This window comes from Lycium ferocissimum, chromosome 2 (genome assembly GCF_029784015.1).
Source record: "Lycium ferocissimum isolate CSIRO_LF1 chromosome 2, AGI_CSIRO_Lferr_CH_V1, whole genome shotgun sequence".
Lineage (NCBI taxonomy): Eukaryota > Viridiplantae > Streptophyta > Magnoliopsida > Solanales > Solanaceae > Lycium > Lycium ferocissimum.
In genome coordinates this window covers 70,990,642-71,009,598 of record NC_081343.1, presented here as the reverse complement: position 1 = coordinate 71,009,598, position 18,957 = coordinate 70,990,642, and the positions used below count along the sequence as shown (strand labels likewise).

The window sequence follows — 18,957 nt, the reverse complement described above, 5'->3', positions numbered from 1 at the left end:
GCCTATATTGGATTGTTTTTGTGGTTAATAATATTTAAAGATTGTTATTTGGTAATTAATGAATGGGATTGTTGTTTTGCTTATTAACGATGGATTGATTAATATGTGGAGATCGATCTATTACTTACTTCAAGTTCATTTTTGTCTTTGAATTGTTAAATTCATACCACGCAATATATGTATTCTTTTTCACATTTTATTGTGTATAAAATAATAAATATATACATTCCATATAACTTAATGCAGGCTGTATAACTTAATGTGAATATTATTTAACATCGCAAACCAAATGATGCATCATTTAATTATGTGGAGATTATCTTTTTCTTACGCGGCCAGACAAATGATGCCTTAGTTATGCCACGATGATTTGTTTCCTTATGCGATTAACCGAACACTGTACAATTTTGGGCTAGATTTTATATATAGATTAACTAATACAATCAACAATCCCTGACAATGTAGAAAAATTTACACTATCAAGTTTGTCGGAAGCTAATTACAAGTAATTTTATAGAGTATATAATAAGGTATGAATTGTAACTTTTTACAAGTGTCATTGATAATGCAATAGTGGTTTAACGGGTAAGTAGTTTAAATCCTTGGCCATAATGAATCACCGTGACTGAAGGGTGAGCGAACAAAATGCAAAATATTCATAAATGTTGAGTTTTAAAAAAGAGGAAGGTGGGGAAAAAGAGCAAAATATATATACAAAATCTTTTTAATAAAATATTTTTCTCTAGAGTGGCATTTCCTAGCTCATTTTTAATCTATTATTACATACAGTATATAATGAAAGCTTGATGGCTTGTAAAAACAATTTGAGGGTCAGTTGAAGATTGGTATACCAAGATAATATCGAAAAGGTAGCGGAGCCAATGGTTTGAATCAGTCGGATATGCGGTGGTAACAAAAAGCAGTGGCAAATGGTAATTGTTATCAATCCCAAAAACTGAAGAAGGAAAAAAAAACATTTATGTATTGGTGTACGGTATAGGAATCAGAGGGAGCTACTAGTTCTTGCTAATGGTTTTTTTTTTTTTTTATTTTGGGGACAATCACAGACATTTGCACAGGCAGGTGTAGGATATATGGTAATCTAATTAGAAATATATACTAGAGTTCAGATTAACATGCAATTACAATCTCTTTCAGATTTCATTTTTAATTTGCATCCTTGAAAGATGCTATTCTAAACTTAACGAGCATAACTGTGAAATAATAGAAATGCACGCAAATTAATTTAAACACATTGCCGTTACTAAACAGAGAGTATGAACAAAGTGCAAAAGCGAAGATTTAGCATATCCTAGATACTAGACTCTAGATAAACATGCATTTTTTTTTAGTTCTCTCCCCTTTGATTTCCTTTGTTGGACCTAAAGCTCCTTTGGTGACTCGAACACATGATCCTGGATTGTAGAGGGGTGCTGACCATATGAACAACCCCCTCTTGTCGATAAACATGCAATCACTATCTCTTTCAAATTTCATTTTGCATATCTTAAAGATGTTATACTAAAATCAATTAGCACAATCAAATTAATCAGCCATGCCACCTACACTATAAAGAATCATATTGAGTTTCATTAGCTAGACCATTGATCAGATCCAAGATATCTTTCATAAGTTTAACAGTACTTTTGCTCATATTTATAGGGAGTCCAATAAAGTTGTTGACTATCTTGCCAGCCATGGAGAATTTCACAAAGTGCTCACTGTTTTTTATAATGCCAACTCCCTTCCTGACAAGACGATCCCTCATCAGATTGGACAGAGATAACATTGCAAACTTCAGATTCAAGACAAGGAAGAACCATATTGTTATCAATGGTGTTTGCTATAGATAGTCATGTCCAGAGTTTTGTAGTTTACACTAGTATAATATCCTTTGGTCTAGATGTTCATCCCTGTAGTTTATGGGAATGTTATTCTCATAAGTCAAATTTCCCGTGTCCATTATATCCCCTAAGAATGGTTTGTTATATTCTTCGATGTTGTTTGGAGGCTATGAACTGTGACCTCCTCCATATTTTGCTCATCTTTGATAAATATACAGATTACGATCTTGTCTAAACCCCACAATCCATGCACTATGGGTGGACTTATGTTTTTTTTAAAAAAAAAAATGTATACTGAGAAATCAAAAGTAAATTTTGTATGATACTAATTTGTGAAGACGTATGATAATAATTTGTGAAGACATCACACTATGATTGCGATACATTTTAATCACCTAAATAATTGGCATTTTTCTATTACAACTGCATAATCGTACATTTAACATCATCTTTACTTATTGATATACCAGACGAAGTGTCTTGAGAAGTTATTACTTGTTACTTTATTACATGTTGATTTTGCTTAATCTTATTGTAACGTATACCACCTCCAACCCTTTTCTTTCTATCTTTTAATTTGACAGGCACCATGTAGCACCATTATGCTACTCAATTAGGAAGTGACTAAAATTCATTTAAAAAACATTAAAGACCAATACATTGGGCCTAGAAGTCATCGCTGGTCCCAATCATCATCTCAAGTTTCATTTTTTTGTGCGGATTGTCCGTCAAAGACACCTGCCGTCTTTTTTTTCGCTTTTTTCGCCTATCTTTCGGCGTTCGGTTCGAACCCCATATTAGTTTAAAAAAAAAAAAACGCAAGACAGAGGTTTGGATTTGCAAAAACTCTGCCTTGCATGCAAAACTTTGCCTTGCGAATTCAAATTCTACCTTGCGATTTTTAATTTTTTTTTAATTTTTGACTTAGGGTGGGGAAGGGTTCTAACCCGAAACTAAGGGATTTTTAGCGAAGGCCAAAAATTAAAAATCACCAATTTGAGGGACAAAAATTAAAGATCAGTGCCTTTGAAGGATGACCGTGCAAATGACCCCTCAAGTTTAGGAGTTGGACTTGGGTGGGGCAATGTGCAGCTACTCTGGCCCATGTGTTATTGGGTTTTCCCAATCTAGGCCCATGGGTACTGAGATAGCAAATTATGCTTATACTACATTTTTAATAGGAATTCCATGTTGCCTTGCTTCTAGAAGATAGATTCCGCCACTAAATTCCACACCTACTTATGATGGTGTGTTTTTTTGTCATACTAGATATAGTTGATTCCCTTTCCTTTCTCATCGCTTACAATGGAATAGGTGAGACATAAAGCCCATAAGAATTTATGAATTGGTTCAATTAAACTGATATATATTCAAATAAGAAAATATAGAAAATACCATAAAAAGGAAGGCTTAATTATAATAATACATTGGCACATAGATATGACCTAAGAATCAACAATGTGAAAATCATGAGATTTTAGGGTCATATTCGAGCGGAGACAAATAGCACTAAGTGTTCATCTAATTTGCCTTTTTATAGGCGAAATTAACGATATTTTGTATTGTTGAGAGGTGATAATAATCAAGTAATAATTAAGATGTGCATAATCGGATTTAAATAACACCCTTATAAAAAATACTCCCTCCGTCTCTATTTATGTGATATTAGTTTGACTAGGTGCATAATTTAAGAGAGAAAGGAAGACTTTTGAAACATATAATCTAAAATAAATTCTAGATATTTGTGTCTTTAATTTCATTAAGGATAAAAGGGTGATTTTAAGTCAAGTTATTTCTAAATACAAAATTGTATCATTCTTTGTGATATACCTAAACAAAAAATGCATCACATAAATTGGGATAGCGAGGGAGTATATAATTTCTCATGTACAACAAATAGGATCATAATAGATTCAGAATCTTGTAATTGGCATGTACTTCAACAACAGACACTCGTTAGCAGTGCATAATTTTCATTAATCATTGAAGTTAGGCTCAGGTGGTTTACAGAACAAAATTTTCCATAAGTGCCTTTCCACCTCATCCGTCAGATCAAGATAATATCATCCGTTTGGATTAGCCGCCACCATATCCAACGGTTTAGATTTCTCTAAAGTCCTTACAAAAAAGCCAACAATTCTCGTCTATTTAAAGGAGTTAGCGGTTCTAGAAACCCGTTATATCTACTTCCCTCAGGTTCTCACTCTTAACAGAAAAACAAATACTCCTAGCGACACAAAAACAAAAACAAAAAAAGTTATCTGCTTTTTTCTAGTATAATATTGAAGAAGAGCTGGTGGTTGGAGCTTGATTTGCCTATAATTGCTCAATTTTCATTCAAAGGTTCGAAAGAATTGTAATTTCCTTCTTTTTTTGCATGTGCTAGAGACGCTATTTGGAGGTCAAAATTGGGTTTTTTAAAGTTCACAAGTCTAGGGTTTCCTGTTTGATCTGACCCGCTTCTTCTTATTGAATTTTGCTTTGTATTTCATCGAATCATTAAGTATTGGTATAATTGGGACTCTTGTTAATTACTCTTAGTTTTCTTTTTCGTTGGAATAGCGAGTTTTGTCAAATTGAAGCTTTGAAAATAGTGAGGAATCTGTATTTGGCTTGTTTTTTTTTATTGAATTATGCAGATTGATTAGGTATATGTATTCAATTCTTGTAATACCCATATCCATGTGTTATTTTTCATGATAAACTTGTAAGCTTTAATTTACCATGGAATTAATGTGAACATAGTGAGGGAAAGAGAAGCTAATGGTCTTGAATGTACTTGCAATTCATACTATACTGTAATTCAGTTATTTTCTTGACTAGTGAGGAATAACTAGTTTTCTCCACCAACTACGAGCTTGCGAATTCGTGGGGAAAAGCTTTGCTTCTTTGGGTTTTATGCTGTGAGGTATACCCAATGATATATATATATATATATCTTCCAATTGTAGTTACAAATTCTTTTTTCCTCTTATCAAAAAAAAAAAAAAAAAAAAAAAAGAAGAAGAAGAAGAATTTGTAACTACAATTGGAAGATCAATCATATTATAAGAGGGAGAAATGAAATTTGAAAACATAGCTGAAGTAACTACCTTGCATCACAATTCCGAGCAGCCGAAGTGATAGTGGTTGTGGCAGCGTCCATCAGTAATGTGTGGAAGAGCTGAAGAGTATAAAATTTCAGTATAGATAGTATCTCAAAAGAAGGATACGAAGTTTCTCCAAGGAATGCTCTCCCTTGCGGTATGTGGATTCTCGAGGACCTGAGCTCGATCAAGGCTAGACAGAACCCTGAAAATATCGACCTTGACCAAAAACAATGATAATGAGCCGTCATCCCTAAATTCTTAGTAGCACTTTGATAAATGTATGAAGCTACCGGACCAGGGGTCAATAGTCTCGCTATTCTTCTTAGAACCAATGCCTTTTTTTAATTGAATTTCTATGTTGCAACTCGGTGAAAAATGGGGTTGCCCTCTACCCGTCTCCACTTGAAAACTAGACTTGGTTCTCCAACTAGATTGGAACTCGTGACTAGTGCCTATAATACATCTCGTGCGGAACCAAACTTCTAGGTGCTTATAAACCAAATCCCTAAGCCCTTGGGGCTCATTGACCTTACATGGAATGACTGGCGACGAGGTAATAACAGAAAAGAACTTTTTTTAAATGGGTAATGACAAAATCTGGAAGTTTGTAAATTTATCTTCATTTCTAACTTCCACAATGAATAAATACTATTCTTTGAGCACTTCATAACTCCATTGCTTTCTATTCTCCTTCAGTTCTACCTTGTCATCAATGTTTGAAATCGGAAATAGGGGATAAAAAAAGCTGGAATCCTCCAATGTAGCTCTCTCTAGTAACCAGATTTGCATTGTTGCAGGCTTGCAGCATTTTCCTTGTTGACTAATCTTGATTGAGTATGTCTATGGGGTTCACATATGGATGTCCATTAGAAGCGCTCATTGTTAGCTCACTTATAAGAAAAAAGAAAATGCAGACTATTAGCTCTAGTCTAGCAACAATGCAATCACTGATATCCTTTTGAAGTTGTGATGCATGAAAGACCATATGTGTTTTCGATTTCGCTAGTATTTGGAGCTCATGGTAGCTGTGATAAGGTCCAAAGTACTTTCGCTAGCTTAAGGGTCCTTATGGTAGCTGCTGATGTCTATCTGTTGGGTTGTAATCTAAGCGGAAGGCTCCCAATTATTTCTTTGAGCGGAGTTGGACATTCATGCATCTCATATAGGTCTCTAGGCAACTGTTGAGTCCTTGGGATATCCATCTATTTGTGGAATGTAGAATAAGCTCAGTTGTTGTTTGTCTTGCATTTGTTAAAAAAGTTCCTTTTGAAAATAGTTTTGAGGATCTTGTCTGCAGGGACTATGTGCGTGAGTAGTCCATGCAGTTTATTGTTTGAGAGTGTTATAGCAAGTTGGACAACGGTGAAGAGTGCGTTGAGAAAATATGAGGTTGGCCGCCTCTTTATTAAATTGACGACCACATACTCCCCTGCTCTCTCTAGAATAGGCAAGGGTTATAGTAAGGGAAAAGGGTCAAAAATGCCCCTCTACTTTGGAAAAATCGCTAAAAATATCCTACGTTACAAATTTGGGTCAAAAATACCCCTCCTGTCATTAAAGTTTTTAAATATACCCCTATCGTAACGGAAATTCCCAAATTCATTAAAATAGCGTGATTTCATTTTTAAACCCGCTCCATTTAAACCCGACTCAACTACGTAAAAAACCCATATGCGATCAACTTGTTCCCGAGTCCTACATTTGGAGCCACTAGGCACAGGAGCGGGTAACCCATATGGGTTTTTTATATAGTTGGGGCGAGTTTAAATGGAGCGGGTTTAAAAATGAAATCGGGTTATTTTGGGGATTTCCGTTAAGATAGTAGGGGTATATTTGAAAACTTTAATGACGGGAGGGGTATTTTTGACCCAAATTTGTAACGGATGATATTTTTAGCCCTTTTCCCAAAGTAGAGGGATATTGGTGACCCTCTTCCCTTATAGTAACCTATGTGTGCCACATTCTCTATTTGCGCTTTTGACAAGTATCACACACTTGAACCTATTTTCTGCCTTCCTCGACTAATGAAGGCCAAGAAATGCTGCTCTATCTCTTCTTAATTGCTAGGACACACAAGTGCCCTTCTAATGGATCATGTATTAAATAACTTACCGTGGTACCTAACTAAATATTTTGCAAAGAGATCTCAGGAATAGCCCCTCCCATGATGACCCGCAAGGGTGGCTCAGTTGGTTGAGCATGGGGCTTTCATAATGGAGGTCTCAAGTTTGAAACCCCCGCCACGACAAGACAGGGATTTGCCTTTCGGGTCGAGCTGCCGCACGGGCTTGCCTAGTGCGGGTTATCTCTCCTATGTGGTTTGTGAGCTATTACACAGTAGCTGGGTTTACCCTGTGCGCACCCGAAGGGTAGCGGTTGCGTGTTCCCATGTCATCAAAAAAAAAAAAAAAATAGCCCCTTGCTTTAATCAGCTTCCAAGACCTTCTTCCCCTTTATAGCTAGTGATATGACGAACGGTATTCTTTATTGTTATTATTATTAAAATAAAATGTAGTGGAGTCATAGTGGGCTAATAAATGAAAATCTCAAAAGCGAAACAATGTAGAAAAGCAACAAGTACTTGTGGGGGACTTTTCGTGCAAAGCACAATTAAAGCACGAGTTTTAGCAAGGAAATGGGTAAGACTAGATGCAAATTTCTATTCGGCTTAGTGACGAACCTGCGCTTATTAGATTTCTAGTTTTTAGTCCTAATGATCATCATTTGAGAAGCAAGTGATATCATCACCATCATATTTATCATTAAAATATAAAAATAAGATATCCACAAAGGAAATCACATCTTAACCATGAAATATGATCCATGTGACCTTCATGAATAGAAAGCTGAAATGGTAGGTTATGTTTCTCGGCTCTCTCCCTTCTGCACATTTGAAGCAGTTGAGCGAAGACCATTCCTCTATATCCAGGTGTGATCGTCGGAGAGAGTCAGCCTTGTATTCCTGCAAACAAAGGATTGTGCCTTATTCATCATCATAGTTCCTTGAGTAACTATGATCGGTCAGCAGGAGAACTTTCACCACGGTCATTAGCGTCCATCTTAATAAGCATAGTCTCCATCTGTCCATCCTGCGATAACTCTCTTCACTCTTACGATTACCTTCAAAGTTATCCTGAACCCCAGCACAGCAGTAAAAGAGGAGCAGGCAACTAAAAAGAGTGAGGAGTTTCCAGCAGCTTGAACCTTTTATTGCCCTCAATCACAAAAGCTTGAAATTTTGGTTCAAGATTTTTCATCGTTGATTTGTTTCAGTTTTGAGTTGTCCGTCCCGGTTGATATTTAGAAGCTACAGTGCTAGTTTGCCACGAGAGCTCAAAGATCAAATAAATTAGTTCGAGAAAGGCAAAATGAAATTTGACAACAAAATTGAAGAAACCAAGTAGTAAAGGGAGAGAAAAAATAATAAGAGAACATGCTCAATTCATTTCATTCATGCACAACACATTGTGGGAATAAGGATTTAAAGGTGGTGGAGGTTGTAGCTACCTCATAGCACACTGACTTCACATGGGACAACTAGCAATGAGGTTATAAGATAAAAGAGGAAATTTTATTAACTAGGACTAAACCGTAAAACTGAAAATTTCTGAATTGAACTTTATCCTGAAATGTTGTGACAGCTACATTCTACCCTTGGAGCTCTTCGTATATATTCTAGGAATTCCTGCCAATGTAGCTCTTTTGGTTTATATGGCTGGTTTCAGGATTGACTTCCTGAAAACACCTCTTCTTTTGTGATAGGTTGGAGAAAAACTGTTTTTTTGCTAAGGCAAAGTAGTACCTATTCTGCAGTCTGGATGGCCAGGAAAGATAAGTTGCGTGGAGGTGGTTCTGCTGGTTTTGCCACTAACTATGGATCGGAAGGCTCTGGCAGTTCAGGGAGATTCGATCCTAGAATTGCTGTTTCAGGACATTCAATTGGTCCTCAGCAGAGATGGATAAATATAAATTCTTCTTCGCATGATAGTTTTGCTGTGCCCATCCAAGTTATACCGTTATCCAAGCTGTCGCCATCTGAGAGGAAAAACTTGGTTCTGCAGTTGAAATCTGATCTTGAACAAACTAGAATTCTTCAGAAGAAAGTTGAGTTTTACAGGACAAGTGTAGTTGCAGTTTCATCTTCTAGTGATATTGTTAGCTGTAGCGATGCACGTCTCCCCTTAGCAAGCAAGAAGAAATCTGCAGGAAACCCTGGGTTTGGAAAAAAGTCAAACCCTCTTGCTCAGAAGACACGGGGCCTGAGCAGGGAGGTGTCAGGCAGGTTTAAATCTGTTATGGCTGCTTCAGTACCATCCAGTTCAAATGCAACATTGATGAAACAGTGTGAGAACCTGTTGAAAAAGTTGATGTCTCATCAACATGCTGGTGTGTTTAATGAACCTGTTGACATAGTTAAGTTGAAAATTCCAGACTATTTCACTGTCATTAAACACCCAATGGATTTGGGGACAATAAAGAAGAGGCTGACTTCAGGTGCTTACTTGAATCCACTGGAGTTTCTTGCTGATGTGAGACTGACGTTCTCTAATGCAAAGACCTACAACCCCCCTGGTAATATTGTCAATGTCATGGCTGATACGATGAGCAAATTTTTTGAACTGAGATGGAAAACTATTGAGAAAAAGCTGCCTGCAAACCATGCTGAATCAATGGAAGAAAAATCAGGCTTGCATGAAGAAAACGAAACTGCTTCAAAGAAGAGGAGACTTTCTCCAACACGGCATGTAGTTATGCCAGAACCTCCTAAATGCAAGATGACTGATGAAGAGAAACATAAACTAAGTGGTGAACTAGAAGCTTCACTTGGTGATCTACCCGACAACATCCTTGAGTTTTTGAAGGAACAGAGTTCAAATGGAACAGTAGCTGGAGATGATGAAATTGAGATTGACATTGATGTTCTGTCCGATGATACTTTGTTCACGTTACGGGAGCTTCTAGATAAGTTTTTGCAAGAGAAACAAAAAGACAATGCAAAAGCTGAACCTTGTGAGATAGAGGTAGTTTAAAATCAAAGAATACATCTTCAGATACAATGTAGAATAGACTTTCCCCTGGTGTTTGATGTTACTCGTTTTTTCAGCTGCCAAATGAATTGGGGCTTAGCAATTCATCCATGCACCTAGAAGGAGGTTCTTACTCACTCTCTTTGATTTCATGTATGCTATATGTTGTTTGATGTTATATTTCGAACTTCAACAATTTTCCTTCTAAATACTGGAAATGTACAGATAATGACCATGTTGATGAGGTGGTTGATATTGGTGGAAATGAGCCTCCTGTCTCCAGTTATCCTTCACTTGAGATTGAAAAAGATACAGATCCAAAAAGAGATGAACGTATAAATACAGGAGGTCCCAATGGTATTGGTCATTGACTCATTGATACTCTTCATTTTATTTCTGTTGGACATTCTTGTAGTGCATTCTACTTGTTCAGTGATCTGCTTTCTGGTGACTTGTCCTGTTCATAGCATATCTTCCTTGTCTTATCTTTTAGGGCTGGCAAGATGAAATTTAAAGCCATCAAGTCATCCGACTGGTTTAACTTTTACCATCTTGCGGGATGTGCTTTTTTTTGCTTTAAATTTTTATGAACTGGAAGTCTTTAACATTCTGAATTGTTGTAGTTTGATGAATTTTTTACATTCTGAATTGTTCTTTTTAATAACCTGCAATATTTTATTTCAGATTTTATATTGTTGATCTTATATCTCCCTTGTTGGTTCTTCGCTGCACTACACAGTGAGGATTCTTATTAGGTTGTTGCATCGTTAATACTTTTGGAGAAATCTATTAAGTCAGGCTTTTTTATAATCAGATTACTTGCTCAGAACACCTATTACTTGCTCTCTCTCTTCTTCTTCTTTCTTTTTTTTTTTTTTTTTGGGGTACCTGTCAATTTCCAGTCAAGTGGTTTGCCAAATAACTGACCACCCTGGCTGCTAATGTTGCATGATTGCTAAAAAATATGATGCTGTGGCCCCACATTTACTGCATTCAAGAAGTTCATAGATTTTTCTCTACATTGAGATCGAAGTTATCATAGTTTTATGTTTGTGTGTGTTGGATCTAAGCCTATTTCTTTTTTGAAGTTTATGTTGGTGCTATTATATTCTTATGTACTTCTCTTGGCCAGAGGTTCCTTTTCAATTTCCATCAGAACTTGATATCGTTTGTATTGTGCTTGTTGAATTGAATTTATTCTTTATTTTATTTTTATTCAATTTTTTTTTTTTTTTTTTGGATAAAAACTGAAGTGGAAGTTAAATACTTACTTGGTGTTTCAAATTTCATGCTCATCCATACGAGTTTAGTGTTATCCCTCAATAAAAAGCAACTTGTAGCTGCTGATTTAGTAGGATTGCTTTACTCACTGTTAGAACTTAGAATTCTCAATGCTTTCTTAACTAGTTCCTGCATCTCCCTTCCATCCAGATTCAGATTCTAGTAGCTCTTCTGATGATGAGTCTGAAGCTCAAAGAACATCTGATCATGCTGAGCAGGTGAAGAGAGATCATAGTAGTTTCCAAATGAAGCTCACGGTGTTTATTGTCATCGGACCTGCTTTAGAGTAATTGGAAACCTAATACGTGTTTTCGTGCTGGTGTTTGACCACAGGATCACAGTTCGCAAGCAAAGGCAGATGGAAAAGAAGCTGGCAATAGTTTAGCTGATGGAAATCGTGAGTTCTTTTCTGGCTGTTATTTCTTGATAAGTATTTCTTTTCTGATTTATAGAGGAGAACTTTGTTGATGGTTATCCTGTATTAGGAACTGAGCGCTTATCTGAAATGTAGGAAGTGCATACATCTGCAGAATACTTACAAGGTTTGGGAAGTGTGGTGACTAGTGGTTAGTGGAATTTCAGAGGATCTATTTTCTCCTGAATAGAGCTTTTATGGAACTGAGAGAGTGCGCTAACCCATCTAAGAGAATAACCTCAGCAATGAAGAGGAAGGTTTTGTTTTGGTTGGGGTGTGTGTGTGTGTGGTGGTTTTGGGGGGGGGGGGGGATGGGGGTGACTGTTGCACAGGGCTTATCAAGCGTTAGTTTATTAAATTACTTAGCCCTCTCAGGTGTTCAGAGATCCTGTAGTCAGTGGTTATTTTCTTATGTCTATCCCTCGACTTGATAGATGTTGCTATGTCACTCCTTGTTTAATCTCCAGAGTCTATCAATGGCGTGGACCAGCTGGAACAAAGTTCTCAGCAAATGCCATTCTCTGTTGAGTCAGAAGCATGTCAAGATGGTGAGTTGAGAAGTGAATGTTGGTTTTCTTTTTTATTGTTAAAGATAAAACGTAACATAAGAAAAGTTGGTTTGTTTCTTTTTGCCTCTATTAATTTGTGGGTTCGTCTGTTGTATTTTGAACACTTTAGGGGAGAGTGCGCCGTGTGACAGGACGGTCTCCCCTGGAAAGCTCTATAGGGCTGCTCTCCTGAAGAACAGATTTGCGGATACAATTTTAAAAGCTCGAGAGAAGACACTTGTTGAGGTGAGTATGCTTTGCTTGTTAATAGGCAATGCTGCTGCCTATTAACCAGCTCGAGAGAAGACACTGCTTTCTCCATTCTATTTTGACCAGCGTGTCATTCCATCCTGTAAATTTTCTATAAAGGTTGAGAAGGGCGATCCGGAGAAACTTCGTCGTGAAAGGGAGGAACTTGAGATGCAGAGGAGGAAAGGTAATCCACCCCCCCCCCCCCCCCCCACACACACACACCCACCCACCCAAAACTCCCAATGTTCAACCTGGAAGATAATTATTTTGCATGTGAATTGGAAGCCTGATAAAGTTAATTTCCATGATCAGCGAAAGCTAAGCTGCAGGCAGAAGCCAAAGCTGCTGAAGAAGCTCAAAGACGTGCAGAAGTGGAAGCTGCAGCTGAGGTTAAGAGGAGGAGAGAGCTCGATAGAGAAGCAGCAAGACAGGCATTACTCCAGGTGAGTAGAAAATATATCATGTCGTAGAAAGTCATGAGCTTAGAGCTGCATGTACTTAAGCTAAAATATCAAACGGAACTTCCATTGGTTGTGCAGATGGAAAAGACTGTAGAGATTAATGAGAATTCAAAGTTCCTTGAGGATTTGGAGATGCTGACTACTGTCCCTACTGAGCAATTACATAGCTCGGTAGACGAGACCAGTCCAGATCATTCCCAGGATGGGTTAGGTAGCTTCAAATTCGGAGGCAGTAATCCTTTGGAGCAACTTGGTTTGTACATGAAGGTGGATGATGATGAGGAAGAAGGTGAACCGGCTACTGTCCCAAGTGATCCTATTGATGTTGAGGAAGGTGAAATTGATTAAGCTACTACCCTCTTCCACGTTTGCTGTATTATATATATATATATATATATATTTTTAGAAATCTGTAATAGGTTTAACAACATGAATCCTCTTCCATATTGAAAGCCGAAAAAAAAAATTAGAAAAAAAAAAAAAAAAAAACCGAGAGAAATATGGGAAGTGTTGATTTGGCATTCAGTTTGTAATTGGATGTTAGAAGGTAAAAAAAGAAGGAACTGTGTGGAAGTCCTCTGCTTGTTCGCCTTTTTTGATTGTTCAGCTTCGCATGTTTAAAGGTTCAAATATGTCATCGAACTATCAAAAATGACTCATTTATGCCACTCGTTAATAGTTTGGCTCATTTATGCCATCGAACTATCGGAAATGACTCATTTATGCTACTCATCAATAGTTCGACTCATTTATGTCCTCACCCGTTACTAAAATGATTTATCCATGCCATTTTTCATTGACGTCGATTTTATAATATCAGATATGAAAAGTGACCTCCAATTATAGGCAGTGGCGGAGCCACAGTGATGAAGACGGGTTTAGCTGAACCCATAAGTTTTTGTTCAAACCTTATATTTGCTTTAAGAAATTTGTGTAATATGTATAAATTAATAATTTAGAACCTAGTAACTTAAAGATTTAAATTCGGAATTCACAAATCTCAAATTCTAGCTTTGCCTATGATTAGAGGTCTACGTCGTTTAATTAAATCAGCTTGATTTTAAATTCCAAATAAATAAAAAAGGGGTTATTTCACTTATAAACAACTTATGGGTCAAAATTACATATTCATGGTCCATATTTTAAATTACAAACTTACAGCCCAACATTTCATGGCCTAATTTGAATATTTATCTTTATACAACTTTATACACTTACTTCAGCATAAATATATGCACCTTGTATAAAAGTGTATAATAATGTATAAGATTAGTATATAATATTATATAAACTTATACAAGTTTATACATAATGTATAAAGGGTATTTATACACATTTCTACACTGTATAAAAATATATAATAATGTATATGAGGTGTTTAAACACTTACCGGAATTTTAGCTCTGGCGACTCTTTTTCCGGTTATTTATTCTCTTAGTTATTGGGATAAGTTAGGAGATGGTGCAAAATTTGGTGTAGGGTGGTCCCAAGATGGGCTGTTCCAATTACAACTGAATAAAGTTGTTAAAAGGTTAATACGACAACCTAATTACTGGGAAGTTACATGTGATAAACATTTAAGAACCATCTTAATTCAGACAAGCATTTCGGCGCAGCAAATTAGATTTTCTAACTACTGTTGTGAAAAGGGGCAGATCATCATAGGATTTAACTCGAGGGAGCCAACTGGTTGAGAATAATAAGGAAAGGAACCATTTTGTATTTTGTAATAACCAAACTGGTTTAAGTTTAGTTGGCTCACATGTTCAAAACTCAAGTGTTTTTTTTATTTATTTCCAACTGTTAATTTTAAAATGTGAAGGTTATATTTGATTAATGGTTGATATGAAGTCTATGTAGAGTAAAGACTCTCGGCTATGTACCAATTTAAGGCCAAAATCTTATGCATCTTGTGTTAACAGAAATTTCAGTTTCGAATACTGCGTTGGACAATTTTATCTCGACTCTTATATGTTGCAAGTCATTTTTTTCCATAGTGTTGTTGTCCTTCTTTTGGGCTGGTCTTTAATTTTTGTCCTCAAATTCTGGATTTATTTAATTTTTAATTAAATTCTTGCTAATTATTAGGTATCTGAAAGAGGAAAATTTATGGTGTTCAACATGCCACTCGACCAAAATATATTTAAATAAAAAAAAAAGAAATTTCATGTGCAAGTGTTGTGATTTTGCCTTCAAAATTTTGAAGAAATTATCAAAGTTATCGCTTAAAATTTGAATTTTGCCCAAAACTCTTCCTTAATATAGAGTTTGAAATTTTTGCTTTCGAAGGGCAAAAATTAGCACCAACAATATGAGGCATAATTTAAGACCATGAAATGTAAAACTTCCGCGCAAAAAATCTTTGCTTTGTCTTTAATTTTTGTCCAATTTTTTTAATTTTTTTGCCGGCGAGGCCCAAAACTCTTCCTTAATATAGAGTTTGAAATTCTGCCTGAAGCATGCAAAATTTTACCTTGGCAATTTTTTTTTAATTTTTTACTGAGCGAGGGTTCGAACCTGAAACCAAGGGGTTCTAACAAAGGACAAAAATTAAAGATCACTAATTTAATGGACAAAAATTAAAGATCACCCCAAAATAAGGACATTTCTGCGAATTGCCCGTTTAAAGTTGCCATTTTAAAAAGGCTTTTGATAGTAAAATGACATTTATTACATTGCTCTAGAAGAAACACAAGAGTGTGTCCAAAAAGTAGTTTCGAAGTCCAAACACAAGAAAGCAGTATGTTGGCAGAAAGTCTCTTTTACACACTTCCATTCAATGTAAACATAATGAGACTTGAATATTTGCCAGAATTACCACTCTTTTCTTGGACTTTAATGATACAAAAGATTAAACTAAGGTATGGAAAGACGCCTAAGAGAAAAATGTGTAGTCCTTGGATTGTACAATGATGGTTCTTAAGCCGCCGATTGGTGCTAAAACAGTCAACATGACTCCCAGGATTATGCAAATCTGTCATAATTTGTCCGATTAGTTGCAGTTTTAAGCTTAAATAACGCAGAATCAGAAAATTGAAAATATCGACAGCAGAATAAAGTTGCAGCATACCCAGTTAGTAGTCCAAGAGAGACCCCATTTCTTTGGTTTGTAGATTGAAAGCCACATGATACAAGGTAGCTGAAGAAGGGAAAAAAGTATATAGTGTTAGGGCAGGCTATCAAGTTTTCCATCAACGCTCAGTGGCACAGCCAGAAATTCATAAGAAGTACAAGAACGTCACATTTGGGATCCGATTTTTGAACTCCCTCGGCTACTGTGCTAGAATCTTCCCTCATGTCAAGGAGATTCAACAACTTAAACATAACCAAAAAATTTATTTTTCTCCTACTTGCGCCTAACAAGGGAATTCAGTCGAACCCCTTACATCCACCGCTACTAAGTATGCAAACCAAAAAACAAGGGAAACAAAAGAAACAGTAGGGGTGAAAAGGAAACTTACAAAATATGTTGTTGGAGCAAAAGCAAATCCTCCAAAGAATCCAAGAAGCCCCCCAAAGAAAGGGAAAATGATTCCAACAAGCATTGTGAAAGCTACAATAAGACCAAAGGCATTACGATATGCTCAACCAAAAGCAACAAGACTAGTACCACCAGAGGTTTCTATTTCAAATTTTTATTGTATGGGCAAATAGAGGCAACAAAACTTACCCACATAAAGGTTTCTGGTAAAAAATCTCAAGTACCATGTTGGCTTGAACCTAAGATTCTTTACAAGGTATGTCTCAACCATGTCAAACACCGGCATTGCATAGAGCTAGAATAGCACAAATGAAGCACATTTCGTCAGGTAAAATGTAAATATTTAAATTAAGACAAGAACGAAACGCCATATCACACCTGATAGCTCCCAATGATGTGGATAACAACAAAGAGATTAGCAAGGACAATGAGCCAAGTAGGTTTGTTCAAAGAGATCAGAATGTTGTCTGAGACTGAATTCCCAAATATATAATAGCCGATCATAGCAACAGGGAAGTAACATAGAGCCACAATAACGTAAGCAACAAAGACTCCTTTCCACATAGGTCCTTTCGAAGGCTTCTCGGGTGTTGAGGGGATAGTAGCTTGTATCTCCAACACCACATTATGACCCGCATATGCAAATGCCACTTCTCCCAATCCACTGAAAAAGTTGAAAATAGCTTCACCTGTGTTTTCAGCCTTGTAACTATAATCGACATCTGGTTGCGCACCCTTTTCAATTGAAGCCACCCAAGCAATTGTACAGTAACTGTTGAAGACATAATTATGTAAATAAAAGAAAGATGGTAGTGCAATGTCCTAAATATTAGAGCTTTTTTTCATTTTTGACCCGTCGTGCTCATTTTTGACCCGTCGTGCCGAAATTAATTACGTGCGGTAACCAAAATATACAAAACATGTATACTGATTATGTATATTTATGTAACCTATACATTTACAAGATATTATTTTTTGAGCGGTCCAAAAATGTAATTATGCCTAAATATTTAATGAAACAAGAACGATAAGCTAAAGAAAGTAATTTTGATACCTTAAGGACATGATAGCTGCTATCAAAGAGACACCAGATATGGCATTGAAATTGGGAAGATGAGAAAGCACAAAATGGACAGAGGCAAATATCATGATGTAGTAGGTGAGTTTGATATCTACGCAATTTTCATTGCAGACTAAATCATGGATCTTCTGGAATGATTTTCCTCCGGTCACCATATAGACAATGTCGAGGCCAACTTCAACAACCAGCTGTTGAGGCACCACGATATATAGGCCGAGTTTTTTACCAAAAACATGCTGCCCTAGTTCGTGATACCTATCGAAACGTTTCCCTGGAACCATTTCATGCATCTCAACCATTTGCCATAAAGTGTATAAAGTTATAACCCAAGATACAGACATAAGTGCAACACCAGGTCCCCTGTAATTACGGCCAAATTCATACGTGCAGTACATGTATTATATAAAATAGAAATTAAAGTATACAAAAAGTTAATATCATTGCATAACCTATAATATAGATAGATATACGTACCATCCGAGTTCTGCCATGGCATAAGGAAGACCGAGGACACCAGCACCAACCATAGCAGTAACATTGTGGAATGCTGAATACCACCATTTTGCATTCCTAACAGAACTGATGGGAAGCCATTCGTCTATCTTCCTTTGTTCTTCAGATCTTTCATCAACCTGTCATTTAAATTAGAGCCCCATTGAAAGAGTAAATCAAACATTATGCTATGCACAAAGTTATATCATAAGATAATTCCCATTAATAGTTTCCATCCCTTGCAACTGCTATTTGCATAATACTCCTATATAATACTAATTATTTTGGCTATAAAGCTTCCTTTTTTTTTTTTTTGGTTGTGTTCAGGTGCAATCTCCTAAGAAGATTCCATTAACCATGAATTCTCATGCATTCTAAAAGTTGCAAGAGATATACTCTAACAAAATTACATAGATATACACAATTTTAAACGCTAACGCGATTGCAATACAAAAAAAGTTAATCTGAAATTAAGTGAAGAATACCGCATTTCTGTCAGATGTGTCAACCATATTGTTGAGTGATGAAGGCTATGAATAAAATTCTGATGAATAATGTGCTAAAAAAGGTATGAATATTGAAGCCAGAATTGCAACTAGCTGTGATTATGAAATCCCAAGTTGTAACCGTAACACAGGTTAATCTCCCAAAACAAAAAAGTTCTGAGACACTTATAGGAAATGTATTGAAAATATTTTGTTTTTGAAGTCCGAACGTGACTCTCCATTTAACATACTCTTCATTTCCTCTATGCCACACATGGCCTAGTTTAATTTCAAAGGTTCAGATTAAATTAAATAAAGATACATTACTACCATAGTTGGGATTATTATATTTTACCTTTACGGTTGTAATGGTACCGGAAATGGAAACGATATCAGCTCATTTCCCGGAGATAATGCACATCCCTTTTCTTTTCCTATTTATGTGAATAAGTTTAAAGTTTTACGCTGTTGAATTTTTATGGAAAATAGATAGAGACATCG

The 18,957-nt window shown here is 36.2% G+C and overlaps 2 protein-coding genes across 3 annotated transcripts; one reads left to right on the top strand and one right to left on the bottom strand.

Moving 5' to 3' along the window:
- Window positions 1-4,019: 4,019 nt before the first annotated feature.
- Window positions 4,020-13,614, top strand: LOC132047297 (transcription factor GTE8-like). Of its 2 annotated transcripts, XM_059438303.1 has the most exons (11): window positions 4,020-4,187; window positions 8,696-9,954; window positions 10,038-10,086; window positions 10,186-10,317; window positions 11,392-11,459; window positions 11,575-11,638; window positions 12,124-12,204; window positions 12,335-12,450; window positions 12,574-12,640; window positions 12,769-12,899; window positions 12,996-13,614. In XM_059438303.1, the coding sequence occupies exons 2-11, from the start codon at window positions 8,752-8,754 to the stop codon at window positions 13,263-13,265; spliced, it is 2,181 nt and encodes a 726-aa protein (XP_059294286.1). In that variant the 5' UTR covers window positions 4,020-4,187; window positions 8,696-8,751; the 3' UTR covers window positions 13,266-13,614. The 2 variants fall into 2 exon arrangements, with proteins under 2 accessions (XP_059294286.1, XP_059294287.1); XM_059438304.1 differs by lacking the exon at window positions 4,020-4,187 and having other exon boundaries at window positions 8,678-9,954.
- A 1,918-nt stretch (window positions 13,615-15,532) lies between these two features.
- On the bottom strand, window positions 15,533-18,740 carry LOC132047300 (lysine histidine transporter 1-like). Its single transcript, XM_059438307.1, has 8 exons — window positions 18,457-18,740; window positions 17,954-18,111; window positions 17,453-17,839; window positions 16,777-17,170; window positions 16,588-16,693; window positions 16,379-16,470; window positions 15,988-16,056; window positions 15,533-15,891 (listed from the first exon to the last, which is right to left on the bottom strand). The coding sequence occupies exons 1-8, from the start codon at window positions 18,481-18,483 to the stop codon at window positions 15,793-15,795; spliced, it is 1,332 nt and encodes a 443-aa protein (XP_059294290.1). The 5' UTR covers window positions 18,484-18,740; the 3' UTR covers window positions 15,533-15,792.
- Window positions 18,741-18,957: the final 217 nt, after the last annotated feature.